Source organism: Vanessa atalanta, chromosome 27, assembly GCF_905147765.1.
Source record: "Vanessa atalanta chromosome 27, ilVanAtal1.2, whole genome shotgun sequence".
NCBI classification, from domain to species: Eukaryota; Metazoa; Arthropoda; class Insecta; order Lepidoptera; family Nymphalidae; genus Vanessa; species Vanessa atalanta.
In genome coordinates this window covers 5,660,254-5,676,062 of record NC_061897.1, presented here as the reverse complement: position 1 = coordinate 5,676,062, position 15,809 = coordinate 5,660,254, and the positions used below count along the sequence as shown (strand labels likewise).

The 15,809-nt window shown below is 34.7% G+C and overlaps 1 protein-coding gene across 1 annotated transcript in view; it reads left to right on the top strand.

Annotated features, from left to right (window-relative positions):
* Positions 1-2,391: 2,391 nt before the first annotated feature.
* Positions 2,392-15,809, top strand: part of LOC125074136 (angiotensin-converting enzyme-like) — a 31,342-nt gene continuing 17,924 nt past the window's right edge. Inside the window, exons 1-2 of the mRNA XM_047685363.1 lie at positions 2,392-2,551; positions 14,989-15,065. Coding sequence (XP_047541319.1) covers positions 2,480-2,551; positions 14,989-15,065 — 149 coding nt within the window. The 5' untranslated portion in view covers positions 2,392-2,479. The remainder of the gene's footprint in view (positions 2,552-14,988; positions 15,066-15,809) is intronic.

Below are 15,809 nucleotides of genomic sequence, written 5' to 3'. Positions count from 1 at the left end.
CCTCAAAGGGAGAGGAGGCCTTTATCCCAGCAGTGGGACATTTACGGGCTGCTTATGTTATGTTATGTTTATTGAGCCGGTTCTTCTCGAATGTGTGATATTTCTTTGGTAATCAAAGATAGTAGATATTTGACAACTAATATGTATAACGATTCTATATTGAATAAAGATTTTGACGTTAACTGATAGGTATTTAGATTTTTTTGTAAAAATAACGTAACACATTTCCAGACAATTTACTTGGTGGTAGGGCTTTGTGCAAACCCGTCTAGGTAGGCACCACCCACTCATAAGGATATATTATAATACTTTAAGCTAAAATCCACAACAGCGCGATTTTTAAGACATTTTCTGCCTCGCACAACCACTCTGTGGAACCAGCTTTCGCTGGCGGTTTTTCCGAACCGATACGACTTGGGAACCTTTAAGAACAGAGCGTACTCTTTCCTTAAAGGCCGGCAACGCACCTGCAAGACACCCGGTGCTGCAGATGTCCATGGGCGGTGGTAGTCACTTTCCATCAGGTGAGCCTCCTGCTCGTCTGCCACCTCTGACATAAAAAAGAAAAAAATAACTGGGCATCAAAAGTTAGTTACTTGATAATAGGGTGCCGTTGCGTGTTTTTAAAAGATCTAAGCGTATAGACAACTGAGAGACAATTTTTTTATATTATGTATAGATAAATACAATTTAAATATATGCTCTACGAACTCTACTTGGTGGTGGGGCTTTGTGGTACACCGTATAGGTTACCAGCTACCATCCACGTATATCATATTACACCAAACAGCAATACTTTGTATTTTTGTGTTCCGGTGAGTGAGCCAGTGTAACTACAGGCACAGGGGACATAATATCTCAGTTCCCAAGTTTGGTGGTGCATTGGCGTTGTAAGGAATTGGCTATTTTACAATGCGAAAACTAAAATGTCAATTATTATAATCAGTATATATTATGAGTTTAAGAATGGTTATTTATTAACTTGAAAATTGAAAATGATAAATAATTCATTCAAAAAAACCATAAATAAAAATGCATTTTTTAAACGTTTGTCACGTGACAGAAAACGCTCCTGATTGGTCGGGTTTATGATGACGTCACTTGCTTGTTAACGTCGTTTGCCTACTGTGTATAGATGATATGTACCACAGATTACAATACAGGAATGTCACGTCTCCGACCCCATTGCAGCGCCATATTGTGGTAGTGTTTTCGCGCGCTATTTAAATATTGAATTTTTAATTTGATATTTTACAGTAAATATGTACTAGAATTAAAAGACAAAACTTTTACTGGATTCCTTAACCACTACTAAATAATATAAAATGGATTTTAAAAACCAGTCAAATAGCCTATTGCTAATATTTCTTATAGCGCCAACGTCTTTGGGTGGTGATGACCATTTTCCGTCAGCCTACCTATATATTAAAACCAAAATCATCTCCCCAATACACATGCTATTTTAAAAAATAATACAATAAATTCTTAATGCTTCTTTTCTCACTTTAAATTCTAAGCATTTATTGCTTATGTGTTGCGTGTCCGTATGTATGCGTGCGTGCTTGTTGGTTGTCAGAAAATATTTGATAAAATTTGGATCAAACATTGGACGCAGTCTCTGTGAGACAACATATTTTAGGCATAATATAAAACATATCATTGTTTTCATTAAAATATTCCTTATAATCTTTGTCAGTGTGTCGCATGCACGCAATCGACCGTCTCAACGTGATACACGTGTAATTATTGAACCCAAGATAAATCTTAAGAATTATCATTTATTCTAAGCAATGTTGAACTGTACAAATTCATACAAAAACGTTATCACGTAATTAATTTATCGTAAGATAATTATGACAATATAGTTAAATTTTGTTCTATGATAAAATTAACCTAAAAATTAGTTATTAAAACTAAGGACTTTTGTTATTTAGTTATTTCTTTATAAAAAAACGATCAGTGATTGCTTATAATATTAAAAAAACAACATACAAATTAAAATGTCACTTTGTTAATTAATATTAATCATTTATTAGACAAACAATTCCCTTGTGCGATTGTGCATATTTTTTTTAAATAATCATAATTCTATATTTAAATAATATCTTGAGATAAAACAATCTTGGCCCGTGCCACACCCGTGTACAACGTCGTGTTCACCAAACCATATAGAAAACAAAAGCAAAGGAAATATTGTACCAGTCGTCGACAAGTAAGACCGCGAAACAGTTTTCTAACAGACTAAAAAACAATCTAATACAATAAAAAAAAAAAAAAACAAACAATTAAATATCAAAAACTGAAATTCGTTCAAATTTAGTTAATTAGTTTCAATTAAAAATAATATTATATAACAAATATAATTATAAAAGTGATATTATTTTATTTAAAATTAAAAATATATTATTTAATACATAATTTTTAAGTGACACAATGTATTTACGTGTGTTAAGACAATAAATCCGACAGCTGATCCAAGATGGCCGCCGGCGCGCTTCTCCTACTTGCTTTCTGCACACGGTATGCGTTGTGTGATGATTACTTCAAGATGGTGAGAATCAATTATTTAAATACGAGTACAGATAATAATCTCGACATAACTAGTTACGGTAAAAGAATAGAATTATTGTCAATTAGCGATATATGGGGCATAACAAACATGCTAGGATTCCATTGAATATCTTGAAATGAACTTTTCCAAGCGTATCTGTGTAGGGTTACCATTAAAATTTTGATATTTGAACAAAAGTCCTAATATCTTAGTCACAATAATAAAATGGTTTTTAGTTAAGTATAATTTATTGTATTTTATTTGACATAGAATTAATGGCTGTTCAAGTTAAGCCCTTTGCCTCCAAAATATGGAGGCTACAAAATTAAGTTACAAGAATATAAATAAATTGCAAGAAACTCTTATATTTTAAATTAATTTCCGTCTTATTTTATTATTGCAGTTATAATGTACATATATTCTTGTAAAATTATTAAGCATATCAGTATTGAATTAATCCGGCTTAATATTTCTAGCTTTTGTCGTAATTTACTCTGACCTTAACCCTTTAAAAAAAAACGAAAGCTGTAAAATTTATAAGCCCTTAAGTTAGTCTTGAGTGATAAATTAATTGAAGATTAGGCTGTATAATTCGTTCAATTAATTCTATTATAGGTTAAAAAAAAACTGATTTAACACTTATAAGACGTTTTATTCAAAAATAATTCCATACGATTTCGAAATTTAAAATTGCATTAAAAGTTTTCCATCTAAACCATAGTAAGATAAAATCGGAACGCGTCCGAACAGATCCGAACGTATGGTTATTCTATATCTGTGTGTTGTTTTTTCTTGTGTTAAAATTAAAATCTGTAAAAATTTTAAAATTATAATCATTTTTTTTGAGATTTCAATTGGACTTACAAGACTTGAGGGGATGATGACACCCCCATAGACATAAGTACTGTAGGAAATATTAGCCATTCTTCACATCACGGATGCGTCACCAAGCTTGAGAGCTATAGTTATGTCCCTTGTACCTTTAGTTACACTGGCTCACTGACCCATCAAACTGGAACACAACAAATACTAAGTTTTGGTTTAACAGGCTTAACAGAAGGCGTACATCAAATCAAAATATACTGGATTCAAGTATTCCTCGTATTTGTATGTAGTTATGGCCTTATTTATATAAAAGAGGTAATATATTATTTTATATATTATTAACATACTTGATACACATTATATGTCATATTTCTCGTTAATATTCGTCGAAGGCTTTTGCGGATATATGTTATTGACTCGGATTTGTATTATTTAAAGATCATAATTGTGGATAGGTTACGTTCCGGTCTATCGTAGACCTGCACGAAATTATTAATATAGATGTATGTCTGTATGTTAAACGAATGGAATATGATGGATAAAAATAAAAGTTGAATAAGGAAAAAAAGAATATATTCTATAATTAATACCCTACAACAGGAATCACGTAACTCTCAACCAGTGAAAACTATTCTAAAAATTCATTAGTGCCGGAGATTTCCCCCTACATACAAACAAACAATTCTTACCTCTTTATAATATTGTATATAATATATAATCTATTTACATATGATGGCTTTTTATGCATCTATCACGTGAAAGCTACTGAACTTATCACTATGAGACTACCGATATAACCGATGTAAAATCATCCGTTGGTAATTATATGCCAGTAATTTTGAATTCCGTCGATACTTCCCCCATTTTGCGAATTATTTTATGCCAAATGTCTGTATTGACGAATTATTCTTATTCTCAAACAAATAAAAACGACTTCTAATGTGATTAAAGTCGAAAAATCTGATGATATTTGCTATTTTTTTTTTCTATCATACTAATCCTAGTAAGTATTTTTCAGTGTCATAAAAGCATTTAAACTATTTTCAAAATTTAGTTAAAAGTAAGTAATGGCACCATGTAGGCACCTAGTCTATGCCCTTAAGATAGTAACTCCATATAAATGATATCTTACCATGTACACCCGTTAGTCCAGCAGCTGATCTCTTTGAAACGTGTTGGATTACCGTCATTGTTCTATAAGAAAGAGAACAAGGAGTGCACTAGTACTTACGCATACTATACATAAACGCGACATCAGAGTCGCCGAGGCTGTACTCTCTCTGATCGAGCACGGAGCAGGGCCCGCTGCAGTAATTAGGATAAAAAAATAACTACTATATACAGTATTTTTATATATTATTTACTATGGATTATTTATATATTATTTTAAAATGAAAAAAAAAATGTCAGTGTGGGCCACGTCTTCCAAGAAGACGACAAGCTTATAAAAATAAAATGTAAAAAAGGCACGGGCAACTGTGAGCCCGTGGATGTTGTAAATTAAGTAATTAAAAAAAAAAGTACTTACGTATAAATATATCCGGCTTATAGAAGCGAAAAACTCGTAACATCAAGTTTCTGGATTCATCATTAAATTAAATTAAATTCATCCTTCATAAAGGCATCCATGCACTGCACGTTTGCTGTTGGCAAATATCAAATGTTATCGTGAAATTCGAAGCAGCCATTAAAAAAAGACGTATTTTCCTCTACAGTGGAACTAGAGCTGAGTGCACACACAAATCCAACGATCACTTACCAAAGGGTGAATTTGAACACTTGCTCTTAATAATAAAATAATAACAAAAAATCCTTACATCTCACGTAACAAGTACTTAATTGCTTATTCAATCATTAATAGAGCCATTATGGAAATCGAACTGGACATTCGTAAAACACGATCGTAAAACATCACAGACTGATAAGCAATATTGGCTTTAATAGTCATATCATTTAAAGGATACAAGTATCAGAATAGCGTATCACTGTAAATTGATTTACAACATTTCACGGTAACATACGCCGTCAGCTCTTACAGCATTGGAGCGGTGTCATCTTTGACTCTAAAATATTACAAAGCGTTCATTAAATTTCTAGTCACGCGATGTATTTAATTATTGACTTGATTTATAGCTTTAATTGCATTATTAAGAAAAACAAATGAAAGTACGACTAGAGTTCTTTGCATAGATCAATGCACACTCACAATAATTGTAAATTGCTTTATAAAAGCCGAGCCGAGACGGTACAGAGGTTAGAACGCGTGCATCTTAATCGAATATTTCGGGTTCAAGCCCAGGCAGGCACCACTTAAAGTTCATCATGTACTTAATTTGTGTTTATAATTCATCTCGTGCTGGAAGAAAAACAACGTGAGGAAACCTGCATGTGTCTAATTTCAACGAAATTCTGCCACATGTGTATTCCACCAACCCACATTGGAGAAGCGTGGTGGAATATGCCAAACCTTCTCCTCAAAGGGAGAGGAGGCCTTAGCCTAGCAGTGAGAAATTTACAGGTTGCTAATGTAAAAAAAAATTATATATCAAATTAACATATTGTTAGTGGAAGGGCTTTGAGTAAATACTCCTCGCATATTATATTGCCAAAGAAATACTTAGTGTTGGTGAGTTCCGATCTGAAGTGAGCAAGGCAGAGTAACTTCAGGCACAAGGGACATAAAATCTGTGGTGCTATTACGGTTAGAGCTTAACAACTGTTGCTATGAAATGATTGATATCAAATCAAATCAAAAGAATATATAATTATTACAGACTCATACAGTAGCATAATACTGATTTATCAAATGCAAAATTTATGAATAAAAATATAATAATCGTAATAGCACCAATGTTCCCAAGGTCAGTGGCGCATTGGCGATATAACGAATGATTAATCATTACTTGGTAGTAGGGCTTTGTGCGAGCCCGTCTGGGTAGGTACCACCCACTCATCAGATATTCTACCGCTAAACAGCAGTACTCAGTATTGTTGTGTTCCGATTTGAAGGGTGAGCCAGTGTAACTACGGGCACAAGGGACGTAACATCTTAGTTCCCAAGGTTGGTGACGCATTTGTGATGTAAGGAATGGTTAATATTTCTTACAACGCCATTGTCCGTGGGCGGTGGTGACCACTTACCATAAAGTGACCCATTTGCTCGTCCACCTAACGATATCATAAAAAAAATGTCTATGCGCAGTGGTTACCACTTACTATGAGATGGTACACTTTCCAACTATGCCATAAAAATCTTAGTAGGAGGGCTTTGTTTTGGGAGAGGAGGCCTTTAGCCCAGCAGTGGGAAAATTTACAGGCTGCTAATGCTAAAAAACTAGGATCGTTTAAATACGTGCCTTTATTTTGTACACATTAGTTGATGTGATACACAAAAAATGAGCAATTTTCATTAAAAATTGACCCAAAAAAACCCCAGGCAATTGTTAAAATAACCAAAACAGCGGAAGATTTGTCAACAGTGTCATGGTACCTTAGCTAACCGTGAAGGTTACCGTAAAATACAAAAGACAACTCACTTAGTGTGGGTACCACCATGACTTGTTTTTGGGGTTAATACGTACTAGTCAAATCTAATACCATAAATGTGAAAGTTTGTCAGGGAATAAAACGTATTTTAATTATACTTCACACACCTCGAATTATCCGACTATGGAGTACATACTACTAGTTTCCGAGAGGGACAGTAGTTTAGTCTTTAAGAAGGTTACGGGTAAGTATAAAACCACAATTACAACAACAATAGACTTGTGGGGTCAGATTTTTAAATATGGGAGCCAAATAGTCTTCTGGTCTTATAGGATATTTAAAACATCTCTGGTTATCTCGGTTACTTTTTACCAAGATTTTTTGTTAATAACATGACGAATAATGATTTCGAATCTACGACCAATTAATAAATTCTTAATAAATTAATTAACACCTGGTAAAATGTGCTAAGCATTCATCATACCTATCAGCTGTGACTCCTTTATCTAATCCAAGTAAAAAACACATATTAAACATCAGACAACTAAAGTTCAATTAACTCCCACAATCACTATTGTCTTTACCGAAGATCAGATTAATAATGGACTCTATTAAACACTCGATTGCACAACTAACAGAACATTTCAACTCTAAAATGGCTGAATTCCAGCAAAATTTGAATTCTAATATGCCAGCCGCCAGTCCAACTTCCAACATAGTCTCCCAGTTTAATGCTTTCCGGAGTTTTGTCTTAACTGCTCTGGAAGGACTTCAGCTGCAAGTCGAGCTCCTTTCGAAAAAGTGTGACCAAATTGAAATGAGAAGTAGACGGAAAATGCTCCTGGTGCATGGGGTTCCGGAAGCCAGCAAAGAAAATTTATCGGCTACTGTCAGTCAGCTGCTGTCTAAACATCTCAAGTTGCCAGAGTTATCAGCGGATTCTATCAGTCGCTGCCATCGTTTGGGTTCTTCGGTTACTGAGAAACCAAGGGTCATCCTTATTAAGTTCCAAGATCCAATCATGCGTAACAAAGTGTGGTATGCGAAAACCAGTCTGAAGAACACTGGGGTTACACTGTCTGAGTTCCTAACAAAGGAACGTCATGACGTCTTCGTGGCTGCCAGACAGCGTCTTGGTATCAACAAATGTTGGACTAGAGATGGCAACATAGTTATTATTGGTCCAGATGGTAAGCGTCACCAAATTACGTCTATGGCGGAGCTGAATACGTATTGCACTGCTACGGTGCCTCAACAAGTTTCAGTTAGGACTGCAACCTCATCCAACATCAATACCCAAGAGAACAAAAATTCGCAGGGAGTCCGGCCGAAAAGGAACTTAAAGAAGTAACTATTTCTTATATTTTTCTATTTATTATAACCGGTGTTTCATTAAAAACTGTGTCTTGTTTGTTGTCTCTCATACGGGTCCTTCAGGTAATCAATGTTTTTCAGTACATTAATAACTATTTTTTTTTTTTTTTTATAACTCTTTATTTGGGTACACTGTTATTCACTTGTAATGTTATAGTTTACCTACTATTTGCTAATATTATTTAAATAATATGTAAACGTCAAATGCAATGTGTGTACAAGACACTGTCAATGTGAGTGATAGCTGTCAATTAAATTGATGTTACATTCCGCTGCTGACGTTTCGTTTCATGTGTTAATCTAGTTTTTTTTTTTTTTATAGACATATATATATTTTTTTTTTGTTTCGTTAATTTTTTGTTTTCCTAATTTCATGTTGTGTTTTTAAAAAATAGTATTCTGGATACTGTTTATATCTAAGCGATAACTTACAGCAGTAACAGCTGATAGATTGATTGAATGCTATAAATTTAATAATTATTTTATTGTTACTAGATACTATTAGATATTATTTATATTATTATTATTATTTATATATAAATATTTTATATATTTATTTTGTATTTATTAGCAATTATTTTATTTTTTATTATTATTTATATTTATTATTTACTTACAATATGAGTGACTCTGATGATTATATTTGTTCTGACGATGACTTTATATCTGCCTCATCAAGCGATAGCTTTCATAGTATACCTTTGTCATTACATACTCATTTGGATTCTACTTTTCATACGGTTCCTAAAAATTTTAACGTTGTCCATCTCAACGCACAAAGCATTCCCGCGCATTATACGGATTTGTTAACATCACTTGATCTTAAAAATGTGCATGCTATCTTGATATCTGAAACATTCCTTAAGCCTTGCCTTCCTTCTACCTCTTTCTCCTTGCCAGGATTTCATCTAATACGAAATGACAGGACGGGAAAAGGCGGTGGCGGTGTGGCAATTTACCTACGTAGTCATATTCCTTTTTCCATTTTAGATAAATCCCCATCGCAATATTCCGAATCTTCCGAGCACATTATTCTTGAACTCTTATTTGGTCCTTTAAAAGTCCTCTTAGGGGTATTTTATAGCCCTTCTCTTCACATTAATTATTTTCAATGTTTTGAGCAGCTACTTGAGAAATATGTTTCTGCTGTTGATCACACCATTATTATGGGTGATTTTAACACGTGTTTAAATAAAAATGACTCACGTGCTCAACGCCTTCGTAATATTGTGAATAGCTCTAATTTAAATATACTTCCTTCTAATTCTACTCACTTTTTCCCAAACTGCTCTCCTTCTTTATTAGATTTAATAATTGTTTCCTCATCTGATCATGCTATGCTGTATGGCCAATACCCCGCTGAAGCGTTTTCATACCATGACCTTTTGTATCTGTCATATAAAGTCCGTCCGCCTAAATCAAAACCTACCATTGTCATGAGACGAAGCTTCAAGAACTTTGACAACAATAAATTTTTGTGTGACCTTGATCGGATTGATTGGGATGCTGTATTCAATGCTCCATCTATGGATGATAAACTTGAATTATTTAACTCTCTCCTCTCAGATCTTTTTGATATTCATGCTCCATTAAGACCGATTAAGTTAAAGCACCTTCCAGCACCATGGTTAACACCAGATATCAAAGTTATCATGGCAAGACGTAATGCTGCTAAGTCGAGATATAAACGGAGACCGACAGACAACAATCTCCTTAAATATAAACGGCTGCGTAATCATTGCAGCAAAGTCTGTAGGGACGCTCAACGAAATTATATACACAATTCTGTTAGCATCAAGAACACCGGCAAGGTATGGCGTTTTTTGTTTGCGATGGGTATTGGCCGTCAGTCACTAGATGTAAGAAATGTTGACGCTGAAGCGCTAAATAAGCACTTCACGGCGGCTACCATGGACAATGCGAATAAATGCCACACCTTGAATTCCATAACCACACGTCCTAAGCCTAATTTTTCTCCTTTCTCTTTTACTCTAGTGACTTCTGAGAATATCAGGAAGAGTATTCTTGGTATTCAATCAGACGCCGCTGGATGTGACGGTATCAGTCGCAAAATGATACTCCTGTCTTTAGATACCATTCTTCCTGTTCTATGCCACCTATATAATTTCTCTTTAAATTCAGGTATTTTTCCCTATAGTTGGCAAATAGCTCATATCCTACCCATTCCCAAAATCTCTAATCCTACTTTGTTAGCTCACTACCGTCCTATATCTATCCTTCCTTTCCTTTCTAAGGTTCTCGAACGCATTGTCCATGGACAGCTTTCCAACTTTCTCTCACTAAATAATATTTTAAGCCCATTTCAATCGGGATTTCGCCCGGGGCATAGCACCACAACAGCTTTGACCAAAGTCTGTGATGACATTCGCTTTGGGATTGATAAGAAAGAAATTACTATTATAGCTCTTCTTGATTTTTCCAATGCCTTTAATACTGTTGACCATGACATTCTCTTAGCTATTCTTGATTCTTTAAATTTCTCTTCCAGTGCTGTTTCTTGGTTTCAGTCTTATCTTTCAAATCGTCAACAGCGTGTTATTGTTGACGGTAAGTTTTCCTCCTGTTGCTATCTTAAAGCGGGTGTCCCTCAAGGTGGTGTTCTGTCCCCTCTCCTTTTCTCTATCTTTATAAATTCTGTCACTAAACATCTTTCTGTTTCTTTTCACCTCTATGCTGATGATTTGCAGGTTTATTTAACGACTCCCGTTGAGAACATCGCTAATGCTATCGATCTTATGAATAATAACCTTAAATCGATTAGTGAGTGGAGCAAGTCATATGGATTATTGTTAAATGCCAGTAAATCACAGTTAGCTATAGTTGGCAATCCAAAACAGCTTGCGAAACTTAATCAAGTTAATGTTCCTCCCGTAGTGTTTGACGGTACAACTTTGATCAACAATAACATTGTTACTAACTTAGGTCTTATAATAGATGATAAATTTTCTTGGGCAGCGCAAGTGTCAAATCTAAGTCGGAAAATGTTTGCAGTTTTCGGCTCGTTAAGAAGGTGGAAGAAGTTGTTGCCAATCAAAACTAAAATTTCTCTTTCGAATGCACTTCTTCTTCCCATCCTAGACTACGCAGATGTATGCTACTTAGGTCTATCCGAGGAGCTACTTGACAAGCTTGAAAGGTTGCAAAACATGTGCATACGGTTCATTTTTAGATTGAAAAAGTTCGACCACATCTCCGAATATCGTACCCGACTTGGATGGCTTACAGTCAGACAAAGACGTAATTTGCACGCCCTTTCTCTCCTTTACACTATTCTTTTCTTTCCCCAAACTCCAACTTACCTCAAAGAACGCTTTTCCTTTCTTGGCTCTAATTCTTCTCTTCATCTCAATCTTCGTTCTCTATCGGACAACAAACTACAGCTGCCTCTTAGCCACTCACACTGTTATAATGATTCTTTTACTGTCAAATCGATTAAATTATGGAATGCGCTCCCACATGACATTAGGATGTCACAGTCCTTAAATATATTTAAAAGTCGAGTCAAACATCATTATATGTCTTCGTAACTACTCCTTTTTTATATTTATATGTGTGCATGTAGGTAGGTATGTATGTATATATGTATTTATGTAGATATATATGTATGTGTGTATATATGTGTATATATACGTGTATGTATGTACAGGTATTTGCATGTATGTTTATTTTACGTTTTCTCTATATGTAATTTTATATTAAATCCATTGTATATGTATGCATCATAATATAATATGCACTACCCTCTTTACGTTATATATTGTCCTCATCTGTTGGGTTGCCTGTAAGAGATCGCTTTTAGTGATAAGGCCGCCCTTGCCTTCAACTTTCCTTAATTAACCATTTTACCATGTACTGTTATTTTTTTTTTTTTATGATATTGAGTGCAATAAAGTTTTTATCTATCTATCTATCTATCTAAATTTAAGTATTTTCGTAAATTGGAATGGCAATCCAATAACACCGCTAATACTTCAGGCTTAGGACATTTTTACACTTTACATTACATTAATAGCATGTAAATTTCCCACTGCTAGGCTAAGGCCTCCTCTCCCTTTGAGTTGAAGGCTTATCAGACATACGTTAGTATATTTATCAGACACTATTGATAAAATACTTTCATTTTCTAAACGAGCTATTGACAAATCCATCAGGAAACCCTAATTACTTTACAGAGAACTGCAACGATGTTCTAGCGTCTGATCAACGAGGCAGTTCAATAAGTAAAAGTGAAACGTCTGAAGTATACGGCATATTTCGTCAATTAAAAACCGCTTACCATAGCGAGAGCTCATTGTGTTCCGTCTGTGATATTGAACAATGAACTGCTAAACTCATGTACTACTTTCGATTGCGTACAAGAATTGAGTTTAAAAAAATCTCTGTAGTGCCTCTACAGATGTTTTTCTCAGGAGCTCGAAGCTAATTGACGTATTCCGCATATGAGTGTAAATGTCAGAAAGTGATATGCGATATTGAATACATTAATAATAAAAGTTATAGGACATAAGTATCAAAATAGCGTATCAGCGTTTGTCGGTTGTTACCATTTCACGAAAACATGAAGTGAATTCTTATAGAATTACACAGGTGATTTATGCCAAAAATTCGAATAAAAAATTTAAATTTGGAATGGTTTGATAGCTGAATTTACAGCCACTATGAGCACCTTACAACGGTACAAACATTAATAAAAAAATCTATACAAAAATATAGTATAGGTTTTTTTTTTCGTTTGATTGCTGCTAATTACATTATATTTTTTTTTATCATTAACAACGTGTAAATTTCCCACTGCTGATCTAAGGCCTCCTCTCCCTTGGATGTAGCATATTCCACCACGCTGCTCCAATGCGGGTTGGAATACACATGTGGCAGAATTTCGTTGAAATTAGACACATGCAGGTTTCCTCACGACGTTTCCTTTCACCGCCGAGCACGAGATGAATTATAAACACAAATTAAGCCCATGAAAATTCAGTGGTGCTTGCCTGGGTTTGAAGGCATCGATTAAGATGAAAGACACCTGAAAAGTCAGCAGTGCCAACTATGCACTAGTTGGTACTGACTTTTCGGAATTAGGTCAAAACTAGCTTTATAACCCAATATTTGGTTAAGATTGACAATGTTAACTACTAGGCCATTTCTATGTAAATGACTTTGATTATTTATGTCTAAATATACTGTCAAAGCTGAGAACGCGTCGAAATAGTGGCCAAAAGTTGGCCACAAGTACACGCACACTAGTAAAGTAGTATGCCGTTTGGCGAATGTCACGCACACCAAGATAATAAAGTTGACTCATTTGTTTAATTTCTTTTGTAACGTGACATTCTATGTAACTTTTATATTATTAACTAGCGACCCACCCCGGCTTCGCATGAGTGCAATGCTGATAATGTAAGCGCAAAAAAATGTGTTTATTTACATCACTTTAGAAACATCTAAAATTATCTGTGTCCACCTATAAACCTTCCCCTTGAATCAAACTACCTATTATAATAAATAATAAATATTGGACAACATCACAAACATTACTCTGATCCCAATGTAAGTAGCTAAAGCACTTGTTTTATGGAAAATCAGAGGTAACGACGGTAAAACAAACACCCAGACCCAAGACAACAGAGAAAACTAATGAACTTTTTCTACACTGACTCGGCCGAGAATCGAACCCAGGACCTCGGAGTGGCGTACCCATGAAAACCGGTGCACGGAGGTCGTCGAATCTATTAATAAAACCGCATCAAAATCGTCGTTGTTGTTGTTAATTTTAAAGATCAAAGCATATACAGTGACAGACACACAGCGCTGAGCGACTTTGTTTTATACTATATAATGGTGATCCATGGTGTAGTATAAAACTTTTTTCCCCTATAATCACCACTAACCATCAGCAATTATTATTAAGATGGATGCCACGAACAATAATAATTTGCGACGATTCGTATAATTCTATTATTTAAAACGTCCTTCGTTGCGCGTGCGCAGCCACGAATTACCTTAACCGTGTAAGATCACGAGCTGCTACCGGTCATCATCTTGAATCATCATTATGTTTCTGAGTCAGTTATTCAAAAACAAAGTCATTCTCAGTAATTTCGCTTTTATAGTATCAGAGTACTTGTTATGTGGGTAAACAAAGTGTCATACCTTCGAGACGTTACAATTATCTTTGTTAGACAAAACACAATAAGCATTGGTAGCGGTGAATAAGGGCCTTGGTATGAAAATCAGGACCCTGTCTTCAATTGTCACGTGGCTTAAGCTTAACTTACACCAGCCTCCAGATTTGTAGATGGCGATGCGAAAAAATTGCAGCGATACGCAAATGAAAATTTAGGGGTTATGTAAATGTTAATAAATACGTAACGAATCAGGTACCGATAATATATGTTGCCCCTGGAACACCCTAAGGTCTTGGTGCACCGCATCTTGCCCTATAACAGCTTCGCCAGTAACAAAAATGCTATCTTCATAAAGTATGTTTATTATAAACTTTGGACCTATTCTAAAAACTAGACCAGCCAACTGCACAGGGTATATTATAGTGCACGGCTATGTGCGCCAACTTAGGTGCACTTTCTATACCTCGTTTTCATAATCCTAGTAGTACGACAAAAGCCATACAACCGACAATGTTCAGGCAAACAATAAACAATATTAGGATAAAATGATTCTGTACATTTTTCAAAGTATTGTATTGTAACTAATTTGTGTTTGTTCTTTTATAGGGCGTGAATACAAATTCAGCAGAAGCAACACAGTTTCTTAGAGAATATGATCGAGAAGCTTCTGGAATGTGCTACAGGTAAAAAAATATCTTCTCTGTTTGATAAATATAAAAAAGCACATGCCTTTTCCCAGAAGATCCCATTGCTGATCGCTACTGTTGTTACAGTTATTGAACTGCTGTTATATACCTGTTAGTAGGTACTGGAGTAGTTCTTGGTTCATCATTGGTTCTTACGTAGATTTCCAAGATTTCCAAGAAACATAAAACATTTATCTACGATTAACATCTACGTATTGAACATGCCATATAAACTTTATGAGAAATATCTAAAATAATCGGAATTCAAATTTTCAATTTCACCTGAGAGCAATCTCGTATTGTATAATCTATAATTCTTGTCGTTTATATTTTGTGAACAATCATTTCATTCGTAATCATTTCATCTGAAAAGTATTTCTTTGATCTAACATTTGTTTATTTGAAAAACAATCTTGAATTTTTGAGTAAGTGTCTCCATACCAAAATTAACCCTTAAAGAATAGAGGTGTGATTCGTTCCGTTGCTAAAGGTTAAGTTGAGTGAGTCAGTTCACTCATATGCAACAGATACATCACTATTTAGGTCATTGGTAACGCATTGTTCTTGCCGCGCCTTTTTTCTTATCCCTAGGAAAATTCAAACGCCGAGAGCGAGCGACCTTTGCCTTCTAATATAAAAAATAAATATATTATCAACTTTATGGAGTTTTACTGTCCATAAAATAACTATTGAGTTAAATTCAATGTAAATTTTAAGGGTGTTTATTTTACAAGGATAAAA